Source organism: Pavona decussata, unplaced genomic scaffold, assembly GCF_977016875.1.
Source record: "Pavona decussata unplaced genomic scaffold, jaPavDecu1.1 SCAFFOLD_78, whole genome shotgun sequence".
NCBI classification, from domain to species: Eukaryota; Metazoa; Cnidaria; class Anthozoa; order Scleractinia; family Agariciidae; genus Pavona; species Pavona decussata.
In genome coordinates, this window is record NW_028145496.1 from 1,675,825 (window position 1) to 1,701,713 (window position 25,889).

The window sequence follows — 25,889 nt, forward strand, 5'->3', positions numbered from 1 at the left end:
CGAATCTTTTCACAAAACTCATCAATTGTGTATTCCTTCTTACGGATATCGTCGCTTTGTTTCTGCTTGTTTATTTAGTTTTGCAAGTGATCTATACGATGTTTTTCTTAAACATGCTGACACTATTTATTCATCGCTTTGTGCACATTGTCATTCACAACACTCGGTAGATATTTTTTGTTTTGATGACACAGTTCATCCGTTTCAACTCAATTTTCTTATTGATCTCATAGAGTGTACTCCTCCAGCTGTCATCACTTCGAGTCAAATTTTTCCACTTTTACGTTTATGTAGCTATCTCTTATTGAAACCGCAATACATTTTCACGCTTTTACGATTGTATATTTTGCCAAGCAGTTATTCTCTTCCGCCACCAATGATGTTTGATTTGTTTTGCATACTAAACGAAAGCGGTTATACTGAAATTGCTAATTACTTTTTTCACCTTCACACCTTATGTAATCTTGATGAGTCGCTTTGGTTATATTGATTAATTTTGTTTTTACGCTTTTCGCTTTTCCCTTTAAATATTTTTATTGTAGTTGGGTCAGTGGCCGGACCTCCGCCATTACCACATACTTATGTGTTCAGCTTATCCGCTGGTTTTCCTTACTCACTTGAGCGGACCTCCGTTCGTGGCTATCTAGGGAAAACCAGTAAAGCTGGACACATGATTATATACAATATCGTATTTCTAGCGTTCTATTTTTCATTTCCTCCCGCATATGCATAGGCGTATTTTTGCAGTTCTTTATTTTTTTTTTCTATTCCCTCATTTCTTTCAGAACGCGACTTCTCAACACTTTGCACTAGTACTTAACATGCCTGGTCGCAGGAAACGCTCCGCTCGCCATCGCGCCCGCATTGAAAAGTTTCTTGGAACTAAATGTTTAATTTGCTTCACGCCACAAGAAACCCCCTCGAAACCCTTACCCTGTTGTGGGTATCGCATACATGAGGATTGCCTTCTCTCATGTTTCCGCTTTGCAGTTGGGAACATGAGAGATTGTTGTCCTCATTGTAGGTCACCTATTACTTCCCATAATCACGGCCAACCAGCACCCCGGGGGCCCAACATCTTTTGTTTTGAAACCGTTTCCTATCCCCCACCATCCCCTCCACCTCCCGACTGGGAAAATGAATTTACGATTTTTGATTTTTTGGAGCCGGATGACATCGAGGAATTATTCCTCAGTCATCCTATTCCACCCCCACCTCCGGGATGGGCAAGCTTCCGTCGCGGCCAGCAGTCCGAAGACCGCCGCCGTTGATTCAAATACAACAAAAAAAAAAAAAACAACACAACAAAACAAAACAAAAACAACGACAAAAAAAAAAAAAAAAAAAAACCTTATTTAATCCTTGGGTATGTAATTTTTATCGGTTCTGAATGACCAACCTTATCTTCTTGGCAGTTTAATTCTCTCTATATATATATTCAAGTTCCTCCGCTATTCTATTGTGTATCATGATAACGGAATACATGTTTCCTACCTCTCGTTTTCAAAATCCTTGCGATTGTCTTCTGAGGTTTCTGGTTCGTACTATCTGCGCGTACGTTCTCTCTTTTTCATTTCTTGTGTTCCTTTCTCATTCGCAGTACAGCGGGTTATATATGTCTAGTAAAGACACGTTTAGGGTTATCGCCAACCCTCGCTTAATTCGCGGGATCATCTTTTCATTTTTCGTACAGTGTGAGTTTCTCACTTCCTTCTTCTTTCTTTGTGAGCTCGGGACTAGCTCACTCTGAGAAGGGAGAATATGTTAAACAATAAAAATACGAACAATGTCGAAACTCACTCTTGTAATATTTTATTATTGGTTTACTTGGGTTTGTCTATTGTTCGGTGTTGGGAAGCGGTACAACATATACGTTATTTACGGGAATATTCGAGTCAAAGGGATAAAAATATTTAAAAGTTCAATGGTTTGTCCTTCTATTTATGTTTTAGTATAATGCTGATCCAGCTCTGATCAAATGTTGTTTTCTCCTGGTATAGATTTGGTATAAGCAGGTGTTCTGTTTTGGATTGTTTCCCAGGAAATTGATCTTTCTACCAAATATGTTTAAATAAGTTTTTCCTCAAGAACAATACATTGTTTACAAGAGGTCAAGCCGTAATTTATTGTATCTGACCTTAAGTTAACCTTTACCTGGCATTTGCCTGGAAATGGCCATCCTTCTTGTTTTTTTATCGTTTTCTAGTAAAGGTTCGAAAAGGTATTCGTGGTTTCTTACCGAATCTATACCAGCCGATATCTTGTTATTTAAGTTAGTTTTTACTGTATTTATTTTAATAAAAATAATCTTTAGATCTTTTCATTTGAAGGTGACTGTCAATGTCAATACTTTTTGTTCTGTAACCGCGTACTGTATTTTTAATAAGGTAGCTGAAAGTTGTAAATACGTACACCTTAATTTATGGAAATAGGCGTGGACTTGTAGTACCGCCTTTCTTCTCGGAAAGTTGTTGTTTTACAACAAGAACACTGAACACTGCCTGAAACTTCATCCGAGTATGTTACAAACTAGTGATTGTGAATGTGTAGTTTTAATCGATACAAATATTCACTGTAATTTTTATATTTCTCCTGTTGCTTTATTTTGGTTGGACATATCGAAGAACCTAGTGAAAATCTTGAAAGAATGGTACATTTTTCACTGTAAATAAAGGGAAGGTACTCATTTCCAATTCCAACACTGACCAATCATAGAAGGGCTTACGTAAGCCTATGTTAGTAGTTGATGAGTTTTTGACAGTAGGTTGTCAATCATAGTCCAACCAACATAAAAGCAACGCGAGAAGTTCTTCGTCAGAGAATGTTGTAGCTGAGCTTTAGAGTGAACTTGCAAAATACAAGCAGCCATTGAACCACAATTGTGTGTGTCTTCTGAATTCAACTCGCTGAATTAACTGAGCTGAACCCCTTGGTTAGACGCTAAGGCTAATCTAACATAATTAATATGTTCATTGCATTGTTGATCTTAGATGTGTTTTTACAAGACGACCTATTCAGTTAACTGGAGCGCAGCTCTAAAAACAGCAGTTACCCTTATTTCGGAGGCTAATAGGCCAGCTGAAATATTCTATCTCTGCACAAGCAATTACCACTCTAAACTTGCGAAAAATAATTGAAACCGCCGCGTTGTATGAGCTAACTTAACTTGCGCATGCTTCGTTGTTTAAAAGCTCCAAACTTCTGCCCCGCAAAAGCTGAGCAAGAATTTGTTGGAAATTTCTAGTCGTAGTTAATTGCGTATCAAATCATTAATCCAAGGAGGAATGAATTTATTGTTAAATGAAGTAACCGGAACTGTTTCGTTTAATTGTCGAACGATCGGCAAAAATAATGTACTCAAAAGGTTACCGGTTCAACCATTTACAATTGCAATTTACCCAGTTTGTTTGATTTAAAAACTTATTTACAGTTACACAACGTGTTTAGCAAAGATAATTTCTTTCGTTGTTTTTGCTTGAAATTTCGGTTTCAAAGTAAGTGAAATTTAATCAGTTTTACTCTGTACAGGCGCTGATATCGTCTATGAGTTTCTATGTCGACAGGGAACATTTGTTTTGTGTCCCCTGATTCAGTTCGAGCTGTTAATGTCGCCTTTCCCAATCACCTGCTCAAATATTTTCTCAAGAAACAGGAAGAATTAGTGGTGACAAAAGGTGGTAATCCATCAACCAATTCAGTCGTAGAACAATCGCGTGACACGTTTTGATGGCGTGTCATGATCAGGCTTAATGAGGAAATTGCATATAAGAATACCCTACAAGCGGAAGTCATTTCTTTATGGCGAAAGAAAGCGACAAGGAAGAATTTAACGGAATAGTATTTTCAAACCCACCATCCTCCTGCCATGATAAACCTCCAGCTCAAGGTATTCACATAGATGGCTAAACCGTAATGGAAGTCGGAAAAGGGAAAGTTCCTACCGCCTAAACTCACCAACCCACGCATCATGAAAAACAACGCCCCACAGATTTCTCATAGAACTTGAAGCCACTATTTTAAATTATATTTAGCCAAGATTGGCCTTTAATGTTAACTAGATGAAGGCTGTGTATTTATGCAAGAAAGTACCGGGTTTGGCATTACATCAGCGTATATTTCTGTGCGCGTTACAACCGTATACACTCTTTTTTTAAGAATATTGTTTGGAATAAATAATAATAATCCTGGGCCAGGATGAACTCACGCATTATGCAAAACAACGCCCCAAAGATTTCTCATATAACTTGAAGCCACTTCTCTAAATTATCCAAGGTTTGTCTTTGATATTGTTATTATCTCCTTGGATAGTGTACACTGTTTTAGGAGTATCCCTATTAAAGCATTAATGCATATTAATTATTGTTTGTTGTTTTTGCTTCTATCCAAAGAGGTCAATGGAATTATGGAAGCAAGAAACATATTTTTAAACTGTCTAGAAACGCATCGTTGTCTGAAATTTTAAAATAGTGGTCGGTGTTTCTGGGAATCATGCATCGTGCCGACTTGCCAGATCATGATTCATCCGACCTTGGGTGACTCAATCGAAGTGTTATAAATATAAGTGGAGTACTCAGGTGCGACCGGTTAGTCTTGTAGACTTCTTATAAAAACAGCCGGCGAAACAGTTGAACTAATAGTATATTAAGTTTGTTCTTACGTTAAACTGTCATCTTTAACCGAATAGATTTTCATAGTGATAGATGAGTTTAATCGTTTGTCTCACGACTGAGTCACAAAGATGTGGATCGCGACGTGTCGACCGCTATACTGCTGGTCTTCATCAGGCGATGGTGTCGACTCATTGCGTGACAGTATAAGTAGCACCTTGATTTGTGTTGATTGGTGCGTTTCGATCCTCTCTTAGGCTGTTGTTGATTGGAGTATTCCTATCCTCGTCGTTCAGACTAGAAATTGTTCCCTCGGCCGTCCGCCTTGGTACCGATCGGCTGCTATGTTGTTTGATCGTGGGCATCCACGCTTCCGGAATCTCAATTCCATTATCCCTATTGATGTTGTCAGGGTGAAGTCTAATGTGAATAGCCTCTTTAACCCTATGGGTGTACCAATGTGGGTCTCGGTCAATAAACTTAACCTCATCCCAGAGCGGATAGTGGCCCGTCGCATTGCTGTGTTCTGAAACGGCGGAGGATTGGGTTCGAGCAAGCCTTATGTCTCTATCGTGTTCCTTAATCCTTTCATGCATAGATCTTCCCGTCTCTCCAATATAGACCTTGCCACACTCACAGGGAATCTTGTAGACTACTTCGTCTTGTTTTGCAGGGTCGACAGTGTCCTTAGGTCGCACTAGGTGTGATCTAAGTGTTGTGTCAGGTCTGAAAACTGTCCGTATGCCTTGCTGTTGTAGGCAACGGCGAAGAGCCTCTGAAAACCCTTTGACGTATAGTAGCACAGCGGTAGATTTAATTTCAGGGGCAGGTTCTTTTGTGGCTGTTTGTTTCTTTGTTTTCGTAATGTTTTTTTCACAAACGAAAACGGATAACCGTTAGAAACAAGAACTGATGAGAGGTGTTTCTTTTCTTGCGAGATAACTGATGGTTTAGTTATGAGGTGTTTCGATCTATCGTACAGGCACTTGACAATACCGCGTTTTACAGATTGCGGGTGGTGATTGCTTCATCGGCGATTCGTTACAACTACAACGATATTGATTGCTTTGATCGCTCGCCGCTACGTTTTCATCGCACTTACCGGCTGTTCTGATCCCTCGTAAATTTAAAAACATCCGAAGACAGAACTTAAAGATTGTTTCTACATTTGTTTTCCCTTTCGCACACAAACTGTACGTAAAAGAAAAGAGAATCAATTTATTTACGTCACAATCGTCTTGCGCGCGCAGTGCCACTAGACCCGCTCTGTTTTCGGTGTTAAAAGTTCATCTTCGACCGAACGGAATCTCCCGAAAATTAAATGCAAAAGCTTAGAAAAACACCCTGCATTTAGTGTCTGTTAGTGAAAACTTTTGCACACGAATCAGAACAAAAGCGCGCCGCAGTTTATTGAAACAAAGAGAAGACAATAGCTGGCTTAGTTCATTGTTTAGTTTACCGCCTCAATCAAGATAATGAGCATTGCCGCGCGTTCATAGCAACCAATCACAGAAGCCCTTTCTGTGCGTCTATGAATATTTACAAGCGTCATGACAGACCTATGATTTTTTTCGACTGTAAGTAAAAGTCCCGAGAACAATAGCCATTCTCCGCTATGCCGTGCACCGGGCACACTTGGCGAATTCCGGCGAATTTAATCGCCGATATCTGACATGCCTGATCCCCTCATTTACTTTAGGGCTTGGTTATTTGGCATTCAAAGACTCCCAGCAAAGATTTTAAGGAACCCCTATTCTCTGTCGAGAAAAGAATTTACACTATAGAGGAAATTCATTCCATAAGCTGCCTGACTTTCTTGACTAAACGGAAGTCTTCCTAAGTGTCACGTGACATTCCTTGGTTGATGATGTCACATAACTTGTTTTTGAAAATGGGGAACATTTATACTCCAAAATTTTGAAAACGTTTGCAATTAAAATGTTTAGTATAACTGTCCCAACCTAACTCCACCTTTTGAGGTGGTAGTCGTTATTTATCTTTTAAGATATTTTGATATTTTTCATGTCACGTGACCCATTTTCCTTAATTGACCGTTACTCTTAAGATGCAGACATCACTAAAAGGCGGGATGATAAAGCCCTTAGAAGAGCTCATCGAGTAAGCAACAAACAAGATTGATATAATGTAGCTTTTTGTTCCCCATTTTTGAGTAAAGATTTTAACCGTTATAAGTCGTTTTCAGGTAACGTGACTAGAATCTGATAATGCAAATTTTGGAAAATTAATAAGGACACCGATAAAAATCTGTTTGCAAAGTTTCACAGATAGCGGACAAATACTTTCCCTCCAAATAAAAATGTGCATAATAATTAGGCTGGTCAAGACTTAATACACTTGAGTCGGCCATTTTAAACGCCGATGGCAACGATCGGCGTAAATCGCAATTGCTGCACCGGGCACATCTGGCGATTTTCGCCGACCGCGGCGATCGGCGTATAAAATCGCTAAGTGTGTCGCTGACTTTACAAGATGACTTCTTTTATTAACTGAAACGCAACTCTTAAAACAGCAGCAGCTTTTATTTCGGAGGCTAATAAGCAAGCTGAAACTTGCAAAAATTACTTTTAAAATACGGTCTTGTTGAATAAGCTAATTCACTTGCTTCGGCGTTTTAAAGCTAGCTCTTGGAAAAAAAAAAAAAAAAACTTGAGCACGACCGGTCTGGTTCGCGCTACCAAATATCTGTCCCGCAACAGCTGAGTAAGAATTTGTTGGAAATTTCTAGTGGTAGTTAATCGCGTATCAAATTGTTAACCAAAAGAGAAACAAATATAGTAACGATTTTGTTTTGTCGAGGGATCGAATTTAACTTTGCGCCGGAAAGCAGTGTGCAAGCGGCAAAATAATGTACTCTTATGTTCCCGGGTCAACCATTCACAATTGCAATTTACCCAATTTGTTCAGTTGACTTAAGAGTGAAACAACTTGTTTAGCAAAGATAAGTTCTTGAGATTCCGGTTTAAGTTCTCTGTAATGTGTAGAACCAGGACGTACTAGTAATCAGGCTTGACTAACACAAGAATAGAATATACTCGCGTGAATATACTGGGACATATACCGGCGTGACTCGATCGGTTTCACTTGCAGGCCATGCATTGAAGTTGACTTCTGAACATTTTATGACGTCATTTTCTGGTACCATAGAAAACTGCCATCGATTTGTTAAATAAAGTTTTTTCACCGCAGGTATATGAAAGGGTTAAACGGCTGTAAATCCAGGGCGGAAATCGCAAAGAGAAACGTTTATCTCTGCAGTTAAAAATTAAAGGTGGTTTGCAAAATATAAAGCTAGAACCGCTTGCTTGCTAGTATAGAATGATAGATCAAGTGAACATTCGTAAGTTCCAATTCAATAATATAAGTATTAGAAGTTTACACTGATTGTTTGTCTGTTTCATTCCGAGACCCAATTTCAACTTGGAAAGCTGTAGCCGCGTTTTCTGTTTCCTTTCTGACGGTAGTTGTAAACGCCTCAGTTATTGTAGTCATCTGGAAAGATCCTTACAAACAGCTATTAGGAACGGCCAATTACCTCATCTTAAACCTCGCTCTTTGCGATCTTCTGGTCTGTCTGGCAGGTGAGTTATTCTTTGGTCTAAGCCACTGGCTTCCTTACGAGAACGTTACAGGAGCAGCCTACATCTTCACATACTTGGCGTTTTGTGCTTCGTTTTTGACAATCCTAAGGGGTCGTCCACACGTATCCGGAAATTTGTGAAAACACCAATTTTTTTTACGAATGCGGCTTGCGTCCACACGTTTCCAGCGTATTTTCCGGCTGTATTCGGAAATTTTTGAAAACGCTCTCTCCAGAGTGGAAATTTTTATATCCGATACGAATACGTATACGTGTGGACGGTCGTATCCGGAAATTTTCGAATACGCTTTCGTCATTCTCTTGGATCCAGTCCTCACGGCGAGCATTATAAACAAACTTGGCGTACAGCAAGGTTGTAGCTTCTTTGTTAGTTGCTCTGATTTCTTTTTTGATATCATGCGTTCAGATAAATGCAGCTGTGATAAATTTACACAACCAATACATTAGAGATCGACAGGATGTTTTGAGATTGTTATCAATGAACAGTGGGCATCATAAAGTCAAAAAAGCGCGAATCATCACCGAAGGCGATTCTGGACGCGACCAGGAAGGACAAGCGCATGGTGGGACAATTTTATGAATGGCACAATGATCGAAGAAGAATGGAGAGAGAATTTTAAAACTGTACACTAGAGCAAATCAGAAAATTTCCTGATATTTGCGGGAAAAAAAATTCCGGATAAGTAAGTAAGTAAGTAAGTAAGTAAAACCTTTATTTTGACACGATGAGTATTTAAGCTATGCAGCTTGTGGGGTCGTGTAAATAATATAAAAAATACATAAACAATAACTGTAATAAAATTGTAAAGTAAAATAAGACTTATGACTTCTTATATGTATAAACATAACATTGAAATTTACTATTTACAATAAACAAGTATTTGATAATTGATGGTATTGTATAACTACTAAAAGCATAGACCTAAAAAACTCCTTTTAAGGGGAATCTATTTTCTACAGAATAAATTAGAAAAGTCCATGTCTCTGACCAAAGTAAGTTTGTTAATCATCCTGGAGAAACGTTTCACACTATTCGCCATACGACATTCAATTGGCAAATGATTCCACAAAACTGGACCTCTATAAGATATAGAATGCTTTTTGATATTCGATTTGAAAGGTGGTATTTCCAGCTTAAGACTGTTCCTTAGATTATAAGAGGATTGCGATTTCACAATATGTGTTGTCATGCAGGATGGTAAAACATTGTGGTACATCTTATAAGTTAGTTTCAGGATAGATTGCTTATAGAAAGTTCTTAGAGTGTCCCATTTAGCCCTGGTGAGGACTTCCACTGATGGTAGATCCTTAGCAAAATTGAAAATGACTCTTGCTGCCCTGCAGTGTAGTCTTTCAAGTGAATCAAGTTCGTCTTGCCGATTAGTACCTCCCCATACGGATATACCGTACGTTACTGCAGGAATTATAACTTTAAAGTACAGGTTTAAGAGATCCTGTTTGGGTAAGAATCTGCTCTTCTTTATAAGGCTTAGTTTATTAGCAAAACTCTTCTTCAATTCCTTAATATGTTTGGACCAGCTAAGCTTGTGGTCTATTATTACGCCCAAAAGCCGACTGTGTGTTACCCATTCTAAGTTGTTACCTCCTAGGTATATGGGTGGTAGAGGGCCAGTGAACGATCCTCTATAGATTAGCATACATTCTGATTTCTTTGGGTGTGGTGTCAGCCTGTTCTTCACGCACCAGGCATAGAGCTCTTATAGTGATTGATTTAACGCAGCAGACACTTCATCTATAGTCTTCCCGATACAGTATACAGTGGTATCGTCAGCATACATATACACAGACCCTGAGTGGATGGATGCTACAAGATCGCTTGTGTACAAAGTAAATAGAGTCGGCCCCAGGACACTCCCTTGAGGGACACCAGAAGACATTGAGCATAGGCTGGATCTTTGTCCATTTAAGACCGTGTACTGTAGCCTGGATGTGAGGTAACTCGTCAGCCAGTTTAATAAGCAACCGCGCATTCCAAATTGGCATCGAAGCTTATTAAGCAAGATGTCGTGATCAACGCAATCGAAGGCTTTCTTGAAATCAATGAAGGGCACGCCCACCACATAACCAGAGTCTATTGAATGTCTCCAGGTTTCCATTAAATGAACAAGGAGGAGCTCAGTGGAGTAGCCCTTGCGATATGCCCATTGATTATCTGTTACCAGGCGATTAGAGTTAAGCACGTGGTCAAAAATCACGTCATTAACACATGACTCCGAGATCTTGCTTGGCACACTGAGGATGGAGAGAGGACGATAATTTCCTCTGTCCGTTGCGTCATCTTTTTTGTGTATTGTCGTTAGTTTTGCTGTTTTCCACTGTAGGGGGACAACGCCTGTCTTAAAGCTTGACGTAATTAGAGATGTCAGCGGGGGTGCCACCGTTTCTCCCAGTAGCCTGAGTAGCCTTGGGGCGACTTCATCCGGGCCGGTTGCTTTGTTTGTTTTCAAGTTCAGTATTTTACTTTTGACAATACCTTCGTGAATATCAATAACGGCTAAAGTTGGTATGTCTGTTGGGTCGGCGACTCTGCCTGTTTCGATCTGTAGCACCGACCGATGTGCTGGTAACTGTGCCGCTAGTGTTGTACCAATCGAGGAAAAATAAGCATTCATCATGTTGGCCTTTTCCACATCGCAAACGGCCAGGCTCCCGTCTTCTCGTCTAAGGGGTCCTATTAGTGTATGACTTTTTGACAAATTTGTTGCGTCTTTCACGAGCTTCCAGTAAGCGCTTGCGGTTTTAACCTCGTTGATTTTGCTTCTGAAGAAATCTGCTTTTGCCTTTCTAACAGCGGCTGTAATCTTATTTCGTAGGTATTTATATTCCCGCCACTTTTCGTTATCGTTTGTGTTAACCGCCTCCTTGTACAGTTTAAATCTCTTGTTCATTTTCCGCCGTATGTCGTTAGTAATCCATGGGAGTGATTGACTTCTCACTTTCACTTGTTTCATCGGTGCGTGTTCATTTGCAATTTGTAGGAATATTTTGTTCCACAGCCATAGCGAGTCGTCCGGGTCATCAAAAATCTCAGCTACATGGAAAGGTGCGTTTTCCATATCGCGTTTGATGCTCTTCTCATTCAATTTATTATAGTTGCGAATTTGCACAAACTTAGGCGGTGGACGTTTGCAAACAAGTCTGGCGACAGCGTAGACTAAATTATGGTCTGAAATGCCCAGGGGATAAGAGCCCGCATTTCTGATTAGGTCCTTGCGCGTGGTAACAATAAGGTCTATGAGCGTGTTTGAAGTAGGTGTCACGCGAGTGTCGCTGGTGATCACATTTTGCATATTAAATAACTCGAAAATTTGTTTTAATTTTATCGAATTTAACGGTGCCGCCTTTTCGTTTGGAGTCAGAAGGGGCTTCATATTGCAGTTGAAATCGCCCAGAAGGAAAATATTATTCGATTTCAACCACGCTTTTTCAAGAACAGCGCTGAAGTTTTGAAAGAAATCTTGCTGGTCCGGTGGACGATACACGACCGAAAATAAAGCATTATTCGAAGGCAGCTTCACCTCAATCCAAATAGCTTCAATATCGCTATGGTTAAGATCCCTTCGATGGATTACTCTCAAGTCCTCCCTGTAGTAGAGAACGCATCCGCCTCCTTTGCGTCGAGTTCTGTCTCTACGAATGAATTTAAGACCGTCGATATTGAGTTCTGAATTGCAGTCTTTGGTGTTAAGATGACTCTCTGTGATTCCAATTATGTCAAATTTGCAGAGTTCCTGTAAAACTCTCAGTTCATCCAGTTTGCGTCTGAGACTGCAGATGTTTATGTGAGCTATTCTCAAACATTTTGGTGAAAAGTCAAGACTGGTGAGGAGGTCTCCTAAATGGGACTCTGTAGGTTCGACATCTGTAGAACTTTTGTTTGGAGTATTTCGCTCCTCCAGCCCGACACTTGACAGGAATGACTCGTTCGATAAGGAGGCAAATGGTAATGTAGATTTAACAGTGCACTGACCACAGACCCAATTTAGTGTGTTCTCTTGTATGCGGATAAACTCCTCTGACTTTACGTCTCCACATTTTATATGGTAATTGCTCCCGCAGGTCGCACATTCAAGCGATCGATGGTTGATCGCCACCGTTCTGAAGCACTCCTGACAGTGCGGTTTCTTGGAAGGTCTGGGATTCGGGCTAATATCGCCACTTATAACTAGACGACTGAGGTTAAACGTGGAGTCGTTGTTCGGGTAGCGACATGCCCTAAATCCGAAATATCCCTTGACTGACAATCGAACACGTGCAATATGGCCGCAGGACTTGTGAGGAAACTTGCACCACAGTAAGCCATAATATGAACCGTAGACCGTGGAGGATGGATTTTGTTGACAAATAGCTTCAAAAGAGGCAAGACTATGACGCCGTGAGTCGAAAATACTAAAGCTGTGCAAGAAAATAGCTACCTTCAGTAGAGAGCGAAGGAAGATGCGTCCTTTCACCATGATGGTATGCTACCTCCCGGATACGGATACGTGTGGACATGGCCTTAGTCTAGCAGGCGAGCGGCTTATTGTCATATCTCCGGCGTCAAACAGCACGGATTATATAACTATTTCATATCTCTCAATTGGGATTTTTTCAATATGGATATGAGCTACACTGTTGGCTTTTCTTACCTTCAAAGAATGGCCTGACTCATTCGACAGCTACAGAGTTTTTATTGCTGATGCAATTGCCTTTCCTATATTAGTCTTATTACTTGCCTGTTACTCAAGAATCTACTTCATCTTGAGAAAAACTTTGTACCTACATTTAACAACACCAGAGGAGAGACGAGACGAGGGACTACTTGCTCTAACCAAAAGTGCTCGCGTGATGGAAAAGCTGAAAAGGAAGGAGAGAAGTGTTGCCTACTCCGTTTTCATTCTTGTTGGAATATTTGCCGTTTGTTGGATTCCAATCATCGTAATGGAGAACATAAAAGGAATTTGCAAAAGCTACCATTACAAGACAGAAGTGAAACTCTAGGAGGGTTTAGTAATTTTGCATCCCCTGTAAGATCCGATCGTCTATTCGCTGCGCACTGTTAAGTTTGGAAGGGCTTTATTGAAAATTTGCAAGGGCTGTTTTTGCCCTAACTAAGAAAGACCTGCTATCGTCTGATAAAAAAACCCATCATATTCAGATAGAGTAGATCAGTTGGCTATGTGATATTGTAAGAGAGTAAGTAAACATATAACCACTATTCTATGCGCGTTCGAACTAGCAAAAAAAGGGATGTCTTCCGGTCCTGATAAAAAAAAAAAAAATGTCTCAAGGCTCTCACTTGCTTGGATGTCAGTTCCAAAGTCATGGAAAGAATGAGGCATCAGACGCAGTGGTGACAGCACTCGCCTCCCACCAAGGTGTCCTGGGTTCTCCTGTTTCTCGGCCTTCCTCAACTAAAACTAACATTTCCAAATTTCAACTCTACCCAGAACACACGGATACCTCTGAAACGAACTCTTCAGTAGAGCTTTTTTTTTTTTTCTTTCTTCCTTTTTTTTCTTAAGTTCACGTGTAGCCGTCAGGGAGTGTTTTGATATAATAGTCCGCTTAAGCTCTCGTGCTAATATTAGATCCACCAAAAAGCTACGTAAATATTCACCGTTTTTACTGACCCTCTGAGGTGAATAATTGTGAAAACTGAACAATACATCACAAGTACTCCCATGGCTATAGCGATTTCCCCAAAACTTTTGTCGCCAAGGTTTTAGTGTCTCGCGTACCATTTCTTTCCAATATTTTTTTATCCGAAAGTACTGTTAGTTGTTTGGCTAAATTTCCGTTATTCTAAATATCCTCAGCAAACGAAGGCGATTCTGGGAGATTGGAGATCTTACTTTAGCAGTAACAAGACATATTGTATATGGTCTGAAGCATATAACCCCGGCTATATATGCTTCTGATACGGTTAAATTTAAAGCCGTGTGCAATAAATAGTTCAACCTGTGGAATATAATGTTCATGATGTTGTAATATTTTTTCCAGTCACTTAATTCGTTAGCCACCGTGCTTCAGATCCTTAATAAACGCTAAAGTTTGAAAATGAAAAGCCTTTCTTATATGAAAATACAGTTATACCATGATATTTTCTTACTGCAGCTTAAATACATAAAACCTTTTTTTCACGACGTGAAAATACATGCCAGTGGTTAGTCTCTACATGTACCCGGCCGGCATTAATTTTTTTCATCCCTTGTTTTTCCCTTCCTGAACCCTTCCGAATCCGTCTTTCCTTTCTAATTTTCTTTGTTAACTTTTACTAAAGTAAACTTTACTAAAAAATGGAACAGAACACGCTTGCAGCGAAAAATACCTAATTAACGTCAATACGTTTTTATTTCAAAAAGCTCTCTCGGTCACAAAAATAACCCCGGCCCGAAACCAAATTATCGCGTGATATTTAAATGACATTCGGTGAGATTGTATAACCTTCATACATGCGCCTTTTCAAAATAATTACAACTGATCGAAACACACTGCAAAACAGATATTTTAAAATTCCAGGGAGTGGGATTTTCAACCTTTTGTGTGATCCTGCTGTTGTCTTCAGTTGTAACAATTTTGGTCAATGGATCCTAAAGGTAAGAAATCATCTGGTCCCGGTTGTTCTAAGAGCAGATAATTTTATCCACTGGATAGGTTGCTATGCGGCAAACAAATGTGTGCAAGAATTTCCCTATAGCTCTATAACTTGTTTATAGAGTAGTAGGCGTATGTCTAATTTAAGTATCATGATGATATTGTGTTGAAAACTTACCAGAAGCGTTGTTTGGTATACATTTGCACCACTGAATAGTGACTTATCCACTGAATAAAATTATCCGCCCTTTGAAAAACTGGAGCCTGATCTTAAAGGTAGAATAAACTGGTGAGAACAAGAAAAATCGCTTCATGGTCACAAACCTCTTATGATGAGAGATAAAATCTTGTTATTAGGTATTTTTCGTTTTTGGCTAGTTGAATGGTACGTTTCGAGCAAATTTCAATTGAGTGCCTAAAGCCAAAACCAAAAGTAATTATTTTGGTCAATCACACAGAGTAAAACAACTTCGTAGCGAACCAGCAGAATCCTAAGCAAGTACACACAGCCGGCGCTAGGGACGGTAAAGGCCCGTTTAAACGGCTTTCAACCGATTTGGCCAACCATTTTTTTCAATTCGACAAAAGTTGAACGGATGTTGGGCAAATGTTGACAAATTAATGTTGAATGGAGTGCTCAAACGGCAGCAAAGGAAATCATTATTGAATGACTGTTGAATGAAAGCTTAAACAAATTTAAATTTGATTCAGCACGCTTTCAACAAGCTTTCACCATTTTTATAATTACGCTCTCACTGAATGTTGAACGACCTGTTCACACGCCCCCGTCATTTGCTTCAACAAATTGTTGAACACATGTTGAAGCAAATGTTGAAACCGTTTAAACCGGCCTTTGATGCGCATGCGGGAGCATAGGTCCCAATTATTGGCTTTGTTTTACGACTTAAAACATTGGCGCTTACTTTACTATCAAATCACAGAGCGTGACAAGCAAAACAAAGAAAACGGGAATTCGTTTCGACAGCTGATTGAATAAAAAAAGCTCTTGGACTTATGATACTAGAAAAATATCGCTCGAGAAGTTCTTTTCCCTTTACCATTAAATCGCTACCGTTTAGCGCACGCATGACAGTCACTTCGTAGGCTGAGTCGCCGAGCTTATCAGATCGTGGTCTAGGGAACAGTGTCCAAAGGACAATCCGATCGTTTAACTGAAAATCTGCTGTAAATTGAAAAAAACAGCGTGACACTGATTAAATAAGGTTACCTAAAATTTGCAAAGCTAGATTGCATTGATCTGTGTAGCGAGAAAGCGTTTGTTTGTACTGCACTTCATTCTAGAGTAGAAGCGATGACTTAATGTGTCATAATGTACAGTGAAATCGCTCTTTACGGACACCTCCTTGATACGGACACTCTTGATTACGGACAGTTTTCTTGGTCCCGCTACATATATTTTCTGTTAAAAATTAAGCCGCTTAACAACGACATTCTGTAATACGGACACTTTTTCTGGTCCCACTTTTTAGCAAGTTGAGCGGGTTCTGGCCTATCAAGCAGCTGTTCTTCTTCTTCTCGTATCTGTAACTATCGCGACGCCATTTTGTTGCCAGTGAAAGCGGCAAATGGTACCGACCTAGTCTTTATTTCCGGTGTGCCCAGTCCTCTAGACGAAAAATGACGCAGTATTGCGTAACCTTCTTCTCCCTCCCCCACACGAATGAAAATAGACTAAACCATGAACAGAACTTGAAAATAATCAATCTCAGAGACCAAGCATATCGTGACTCTGATAATGTTCCCTTCAAAAAACTAAAAATATGCCGATGTCGCTAGCAGTGCAACTTTTAAAAAAAAGTGAAAAAAATCATCCTTGTTTTTCCAAATTACGCCAACAATTATGCTAGCGCAGTCGATAAGGACCCAGTAAACACAGTAAAACGGGTATTATTAATCAAAGGCTCCCGTGAGCCAACTTGTGAATGCAAAAGTGAATAGTGGTATCCGTATTAAAAGCGGCAATTGCATCAAACTACGCTACATGGACGCCATGCAGCATTGCGGGAATGCATTATGAACTTAATATTATTTGCTTAACGCGCAAAACAATCGAATCACACACGCACTTTGATTCCTTTCAATACGCGAAGCAACGCAAAGGTGGACGTGTACGTTCTTTTGGTGGTTTCAAGTGGTTGCCAATCGACAAAAAAAAGCGTCCGCTTTATCTTCCAAGAACCTCTGTAATTTTGTTTCCTCGCGTCGTGTTCTTGCGGAATGAAATTTGATACATGTGATCAATTTTGGTTGCCTAGCACGTGAACTAAATCTTACTGTTTTCAGTATGGTCAGTATGGCTACGTTCAAAGGACAGCTTCTGTCAGCGTTTTATAACACCGGAAGAAGTTACTTGTTAAAGTAGCTATTTTGGTTTTATATAAGTGAATGTAAATTTAAAAATGCGTGAAGGGATGATTGTCGCTGTGCATTAGCAAACTTGCAGTGTTTACATTAGTTCTGGTGAATCGATCTTATTGCTCACCCGGAATGAAATTTTTTTCGAAGTTTAAGTTTTAGTTTCCTATTTGTCCCTTAGTCTTTCACACACGGAATTGCCTTGAATCTTTAACGTTAATCGAACGTTTTCTTTTTTGTGTATATACATCTTTTATATATATCTTTTTATATACACTCGATTGCAAAAACGTTGACACCTAAAAAGCATAAACCGTGAACGATGAGCCCCAGTGGCTTTATGGGTATAAGTGTACTAAATTTATTTGCATAATATCCTATCATGTTCTATTCTCGTGGGACGGTTGATGACCAAAATTGGTTGCACGTGGTGAAAGATGGAAACTGTCGAAGCTTTCCTTGAAGTGTCTAAGTTGGCCAAAAAGGGTCAATTTGAGTAATATACAATTCGCGATTTGCGTAAGTTCAAAACAAGCAATGAACTTAAGCAATGTTTGGTAGAAAATTATTCGGAAGAATTAAGTCAGCACTGTGTCATTTATTGCAAAGAATGAGAATGGTAAATTATTGATTATGGAAATGAGGTTATTGTTTAAACACTACCCACAAATTCGTTGGGTCTCATCGTTCACGGTTTATGCTTTTTTAGGTGTCAACGTTTTTGCAATCGAGTGTATATCTTTTGTATAGAGTGTGTGCACGGCGGCCATGTTGGAGGATTAAAACAATAGAAGATATTTGCATAAAAATAGAATTTATTTCCCAAAGGAAAATCATTGTTTTGTTTCGGTCCTCCAACATGGCCGTCGTGCACACACTCTATATATTCAGCGGCCAGAGAAATGAAGTGTTGTGTTCGGCTGTATGTAAGTTCAGTGTTGACGTCCTGATCTTCTCCATTAACTTTGACACCGAAGGGAGATTTATCGCACTGTAGAATTTCGTATTCTTTCGGTCACGTCGGTCCACGTCGCTTCCTCAGATTTTTTGGTTAAGCACCTTTAAGTGTTTTCACGTTTTCATTTGTTGTTTACTGAAACGAGCAGTTCCGACTATCGATCCAAGTGTAGCCTCTCTTACAGACCTTTTTCTGGCTCGTAGCACAATCTTTCCTCCCAACGAGACGAGCCAAAAAAGCGTCTGCAAGGGAGGTTAATCAAAGTCGAACTTTTGGAAAATATCTGTCCTGAAAGGAAAGTTGACCTTTAGTTTCGGTCAGTGGAAGGAGTTCACAGACAACACACCTACTAGCTTTATTCTTTTAAGAATAAGTTATTCGTAATGAGTCGATTTTACGTCCTTGTTTTTTGTCCTCTAATGTCGACTTACGGTGAATACATGCACTACAGGTAGACGCATAAATAATTTATGCTTTTGATTCAATTCCGATTAAATTCAGACAAAATTTAAAGCTTATGGAGGGAGTGAGTGATAATCTTCCACATTGCGATAACTCGTTCATTGCGCATGCGCGAATTCACGAGTTAAAAAATGTATTATTGTGTAATGCAACTCCAGGGATTTGATTGGCTTAGTGGCTATGGTGTATAGGCCATTATAGCATGCACGATAAAAAAAATAGGCACATTAAATTAATTATCGCTGAATAACTGAAGTTTCTGTAATACTGAAACCTAACACTTCATGCCCACGCCTTGTTCAGGTGACAACTGACTAATTGCAAAATAATTTTCTTTGAGCGCGCTTGCCCTTCCTCTAAAAGTGGATACCTCTTAGATTACCAACCCAGAGTCTGATAGCTGTTGACGAGTGTTATCTGGCCGATGGACTGCGTCAGAATGGGTTGCAATTGTTTAATACTAAGCGAACGTATTCGAGTTCAAACATCATCGTTTCTAAAATGTGTTAGAAGAAATCCTAAGTTGCCCCTTTTCAAGAATTTAGTTGATTTTGTTCTCTCAGTGTTACATTGTTTATTTGCGGGTATAGTTCAGCCTTTTAAAAAACAGTTAGAATCCGCAAGACTAAACGCTTGTTTCTTCTTTTTCGGTAAAATGTTCATTTATTTATTTGTTTGTTTGTTTGTTTGTTTCAGTTCAAGCGGCAGTAATTTTGCCAATTTCTGTTCTGATTGCATTTTTAAACCTCTTGGTGATCACGGTAATCTGGAAAGATCCATTCAAGGAGCTTAGAGGAACCCGCGCCAACTTCTTCATTTTAAACCTGGCCATTTGTGATCTATTAACTGCTATGCCAGGCCTTTTGCTGATTGGTATTTATATTTTGTTGCCAAGTGATGATCTTTTGTTTGCAGCAGTGATCACTGTACTCATCGCCCAGTCTGCTTCCTGTTTAACAATCGTTAGCCTTGCAGTTGAACGACTCATCGTCATTTCATGCCCACTAAGAAGCACACAGTATTGGACAACTCGTTGTCTCACACTTTGGACTATCTCTATCTGGGTCGCCGCTGGCTTACCATATTTATCTCTCCTTATTAGCAAAGAACTGTATTTTAATTACGTAAGGAAGGTTACTGATGTGTTTGGTATTATTTTAATAATCGTAATAGTCGCCAGTTACACAAGAATCTACTTCGTGGTAAAAAGGTCTTTGAATCTGGATATAACCACACTAGAGGAGAGGCCAACAGAGCGTCAAGGTCTGACTGAAAATGCTCGAACAATAGAAAGGAGAAAAGAGAAAGAGAAAAGTGTTGCGCGCACGACTTTTATGCTGGTTGCTATTTATGTTCCAATTAGAGGAGTCCTGTAAATGTGATCATCCCTATTTGAAATTTTTATTTGTGTCCTTACATCCACTGCTCAATCCCTTGGCTTATTCATTGTGCACAGCAAAGTTTCGAAGAGCAGTTTTAAAAATTTGGAACGGACTGTGCCAGTAAGACCGGTTACTGAAAACGAGTAATACGATTGCTCAAAAATGGACCTTTAAAATACCGGATTTTGTGTACGAGTTTGAATTTCATTTTAATTTGTTAATGTTAACTTTAGTTTTTCTCTTCATGCAATCCATTAGTGTTTTTTACAGGGCTTCTATTGAGATCTATTGAGCCAGAGTCCAAAGAGAGTCAAACGAATCTATTTGTTTCGTCAAACATAAAATGATCGGTTTCCAATTGAGTGTCATAAAACCAAAACCAAAGTAATTACTCTGGCCAATCGAAACAGATGTAAAAACACAACGAGCCACTCAGAATTCAAAGCAAATACATGTTGCTGGCGCCAAGCGCGGGAAACGAGCGCCGCGAAAACACGATTGGTTTTGGTTTGGATTTCCTTTGGTTGAGAAAGTGGCGCGACTTTTGTTAACCAATCACAGAGCGTCGTATTGCAAAACCAAACCAAACCCGAATTAATTACTTTCGATACTCAATTGAAAACGGCTCTATTACACACTAAAGATACGAAGTAGGATTGGTGACGGGGAACCTGAATTTGAAACCGAGGGCTTATAAGGTCCAGGCTCCCCTAGCCTGTTTGGATATGAAAAGAACAGAACAGTCGGCACTTCTTATCGATAGGTACAACTGTTGTATTTCTTATATACACTTGAAGGTTAGATTACAGTCACGTACCCAGATTAATTGGGAGATTTGGCCCAATTTGACAAAGAAAATGAGCAAGCGCATCAACATTTTTTGGCAGTGCTACAGATCTTGAAAATATTCTTGTGAATATTCTAGCTTAGAATATATAGCGTATGACATTTCCGTTTTAGAATGTATTGGGGTAACAATTAAAAGTGTTTGTTGTTAATCTGTATCGAACTGTCCGTAGCATTAAACATATCGCTAGTGCAGGTTTCATCGCTTTATTGGATAGCTTTGCCTTTTATATAGAAAGCAAGATTTTTAAACGGTTAAGTTAAAAACATATTTGTATCGTATTTACAAATTTTCGACAAAAAAAATTGATCTCAGCATCTGGTTTATTCTCAAAATATTTTTAAAAGCAAATTTCAGCCTAGATATTCTTATAAAATAAAGTATTATAAAAAAGTGTATATTCACTTTTGTTGTTGTTGTTGTTGTTCTTTTTTTTGGCCTCTACTAAAAGTGTTCAATGAAATTATGTCGCCAGTATTTCCAGGAATCATGCATCGCGTGACATTCCAGATTGCTAATATTCCATCGGTGACTCACTGGAAGTGTTATGAAAGATTGCATTTCTTGTTGCGACCGGTTAATTAAGCTTGTGGACTTTTTGTTAGAACAACTAGTAAATTAAAACAATAGTCTAATTTTCTTACGCGTTAAGAAAATAAAATATCGAGCCAAGCAAGGTTTTAGACGCTCGGAGAGTGTCATCGTTAACCGAATGGATTTCATGGTAACGCAGCCGTTCATTAATATGTTCATTGCATTGTTGATCTTAGATGTGTTATTTACAAGACGACCTATTCAGTTAACTGCAGCGCAACTCTAAAAACAGCAGTTACCCTTATTTCGGAGGCTAATAGGCCAGCTGAAATATTCTCTCTCTGCACAAGCAATTACCACTCAAAACTTGCGAAAAATAATTGAAACCGCCGCGTTGTATGAGCTAACTTAACTTGCGCATGCTTCGTTGTTTAAAAGCTCCAAACTTCTGCCCCGCAAAAGCTGAGCAAGAATTTGTTGGAAATTTCTAGTCGTAGTTAATCGCGTATCAAATCATTAATCAAAGGAGGAATGAATTTATTGCCAAATGAAGTAACCGGAACTGTTTTGGTTTAATTGTCGAACGATTGGCAAAAATAATGTACTCAAAAGGTTACCGGTTCAACCATTTACAATTGCAATTTACCCAGCTTGTTTGATTTAAAAACTAAATTACAGTTGCACAACGTGTTTAGCAAAGATAATTTCTTTCTTTGTTTTTGCTTGAAATTTCGGTTTCAAAGCAAGTCAAATTTAATCAGTTTTACTCTGTACAGGCGCTGATATCGTCTATGAGTTTCTATGTCGACAGGGAACATTTGTCTTGTGTCCCCTGATTCAGTTGGAGCTGTTAATGTCGCCTTTCCCAATCACCTGCTCAAATATTTTCTCAAGAAACAGGAAGAATTAGTGGTGACAAAAGGTGGTAATCCATCAATCAATTCAGTCCTAGAACAATCGCGTGACATGTTTTGATGGCGTGTCATGATCAAGCTATGAGGAAATTGCATATAAAATACCCTACAAGCGGAAGTCATTTCTTTATGGCGAAAGAAAGCGACAAGGAAGAATTTAACAGAATAGTATTTGCAAACCCACCATCCTCCTGCCATAAACCTCTAGCTCAAGGTATTCACATGCTTCGCACGTGATGGCTAAACCGTAATGGAAGTCGAAAAAGGGAAAGTTCCTACCGCCTAAACTCACCAACCCACATATCATGAAAAACAACGCCCCACAGATTTCTCATAGAACTTGAAGCCACTACTCTAAATTAGCCAAGATTGGCCTTTAATGTTAACTAGATGACGGCTGTGTATTTATGCAAGAAAGTACCGGGTTTGGCATTACATCAGCGTATATTTCTGTGCGCGTTACAACCGTATACACTCTTTTTTTAAGAATATTGTTTGGAATAAATAATAATAATACTGGGCCAGGATGAACTCACGCATTATGCAAAACAACGCCCCAAAGATTTCTCATATAACTTGAAGCCACTTCTCTAAATTATCCAAGATTTGCCTTTGATATTATTTTCATCTCCTAGTGTAGTGTACACTGTTTTAGGAGTATCCCTATTAAAGCATTAATGCATATTAATTATTGTTTGTTGTTTTTGCTTCTATCAAAAGAGGTCAATGAAATTATGGAAGCAAGAAACATATTTTTAAACTGTCTAGAAACGCATTGTTGTCTGAAATTTTAAAAGAGTCGTCGGTATTTCTGGGAATCATGCATCGCGTGACTTGCCAGATCATGATTCAGCCGACCTTGGGTGACTCAATCGAAGTGTTATAAATATAACTGGATTACTCAGGTGCGACCGGTTAGTCTTGTAGACTTCTTATTAAAACAGCCGACGAAACAGTTGAACTAATAGTATATTAAGTTTGTTCTTACGTTAAACTACCATCTTTAAACGAATAGATTTTCATGGTAATGTAACCATTAATTATTTATATTGTGGATCTTAGCTGGGTTCTTTAAGCCAGCGACACACCAGGGGATTTTATACCCACTTGGCGATTTTTTTCGCTGATCGCGGCGATGTGCCAGCTTTGAAAACTCGTGTGATAAAATCGCCCAACCTGATGGGTTGGCTTCACCGACGATTCGCAGCAATTACCGTAGAAAATCGTGGGGAACGGGCACACTTGACGAATGCCGGCGAATTTAATCGCCGATATCTGACATGCCAGATATCGGCCATTTTATACGCCGATCGCAACGATCGGCGAAAATCGCAATTGCTGCGCCGGGCACACCTGGCGATTTTCGCCGACCGCGGCGATCGGCGTATAAAATCGCTAAGTGTGTCGCTGGCTTTACAAGATGACTTCTTTTATTAACTGAAACGCAACTCTTAAAAAACAGCAGTAGCTTTTATCTCAAAGGCTAATTAGCAGGCTGGAACTTGCAAAAATTACTTTTAAAATACGGTCTTGTTGAATAAGCTAATTAACATGCTTCGGTGTTTAAACGCTAGCTCTTGGAAAAAAAGAAAAAAAAAAAAAAGAAAAAAAAAAACTTGAGTACGACCGGTCTGGTTCGCGCTACCAAATATCTGTCCCGCAACAGCTGAGTAAGAATTTGTTGAGAATTTCTAGTGGTAGTTCATAGCGTATCAAATCGTTAACCAAAAGAGAAATAAATATATATTAACGATTTTGTTTTGTCGAGAGATCGAATTTAACTTTGCGCTGGAAACCAGTGTGCAAGCGGCAAAATAATGTACTCTTATGTTCCCGGGTCAACCATTCACAATTGCAACTTACCCAATTTGTTCAGTTGACTTAAGAGTGAAACAACTTGTTTAGCAAAGATAAGTTCTTGTGGTTCCGGTTTAAGTTCTCTGTAATATGTAGAACCAGGACGTACTAGTAATCAGGCGTGACTAACACAGGAACAGAATATACCCGCGCGAATATACTGGGACATATACCGGCGTGACTCGATCAGTTTCACTTGCAGGCCATGCAGTCAAGTTGACTTCTTAACATTTTATGACGGCATTTTCTAGAACCAAAGAAAACTGCCATCGGTTTGTTAAATAAAGTTTTTCTATTCTAGGTATATGACAGGGTTAAACGGCTGTAAATCCAGGGCGGAAATCGCAAAGAGAAACGTTTTCTCTCCAGCTAAAAATTAAAGGTGGCTTGCAAAAATAAATCTAGAACCGCTTGCTTGCTAGTATAGAACGATAGATCAAGTGAACATTCGTAAGTTCCAATTCAATAATATAACCACTAAAAGTTTACACTGATTGTTTGTCTGTTTCATTGCCAGACCTAATTTCAACTTGGAAAGCTATAGCCGCGTTTTCTCTTTCCTTTCTGACGGTAATTGTAAACGCCTCAGTTATTGTAGTCATCTGGAAAGATTCTTACAAACAGCTAAAAGGAACGGCCACTGAACTACCTCATCTTAAACCTCGCCCTGTGCGATCTTCTGGTTGGTTTTCCAAGTGAGTTTCTATTCGGTCTAAGCCACTGGCTTCCTTACGAGAACGTTACAGGAGCAGCCTACATCTTCACATACTTGGCGTTTTGTGCTTCGTTTCTGACAATCCTTGGTCTAGCAGTCGAGCGGCTTATTGTCATATCTCCGACGTCAAACAGCACGGATTATCTAACTAGCTCATACCTCTCGATTGGGATTTTTTCAATCTGGATATTAGCTACGCTGTTAGCTTTTCTTCCCGTCACTGGATGGCCTGACTCATTCGACGGCTACAGAGTTTTTATTGCTGATGCAATTGCCTTTCCTATATTAGTCTTATTACTTGCCTGTTACTCAAGAATCTACTTCATCGTGAGAAAAACTTTGTACCTACATTTAACAACACCAGAGGAGAGACGAGACGAGGGACTATCTCTAACCGAAAGTGCTCGCGAGATGGAAAAGCTGAAAAGGAAAGAGAGAAGTGTTGCCTACTCCGTTTTCATTCTTGTTGGAATATTTGCCGTTTGTTGGATTCCAATCATCGTAATGGAGAACGTAAAATGAATTTGCAAAGGCTGCCATTACAAGACAGAAGTGAAACTCTCAGAGGCCTTAGTAATTTTGCATTCCCTGTTAAATTCGCTGCGCACTGATAATTAACAAGTTTCGAAGGGCTCTGTTGTAAAAAATGCAAGGGCTGTTTTTGCCCTAAAAAAACCTTTATATTCCGATAGAGTACACAGTTAGCTATGTAATATTGTAAGAAAGTAAGTAATTCCAAATGAGAAGTAAACATATCACAACCTTTCTATGCGCGTTACAACTACATGTAGTAAAAAAAAAAAAAAAAAAAAAAAAATGTCTTCCGGTCCTGATAAAAAAAAAAAAGCTGTCTCAAGGCTCTCACTTCCTTGGATGTCAGTTCCAAAGTCATGGAAAGAATGAGGTATCAGCCTTAGTGGTGATAGCATTCGCCTCCCACTAAGGTGGCCCGTGTTCTCGGGTTTCCCGGCCCTCCTCCACTAAAACCAACATTTCCAAATTCCAACTCTACCTGCATGGA

At 39.3% G+C, this 25,889-nt stretch overlaps 1 protein-coding gene and 1 pseudogene across 3 annotated transcripts in view; both read left to right on the forward strand.

Annotated features, from left to right (window-relative positions):
* LOC146476276 (sphingosine 1-phosphate receptor 3-like) overlaps positions 1-25,889 on the forward strand; it is a 123,128-nt gene that overhangs the window by 47,088 nt on the left and 50,151 nt on the right. The window contains exon 1 of one of the 3 annotated variants that reach the window (XM_085114818.1): positions 14,778-14,825. The exons of the other annotated variants lie outside the window; for them this stretch is intronic. Within the exon in view, the coding sequence (XP_084970944.1) occupies positions 14,813-14,825 (13 nt within the window). The 5' untranslated portion in view covers positions 14,778-14,812. Of the gene's footprint in view, positions 1-14,777; positions 14,826-25,889 lie in introns of those variants that run through there. 3 annotated transcript variants of the gene reach the window in all.
* Positions 22,426-25,390, forward strand: LOC146476279 (beta-2 adrenergic receptor-like; annotated as a pseudogene).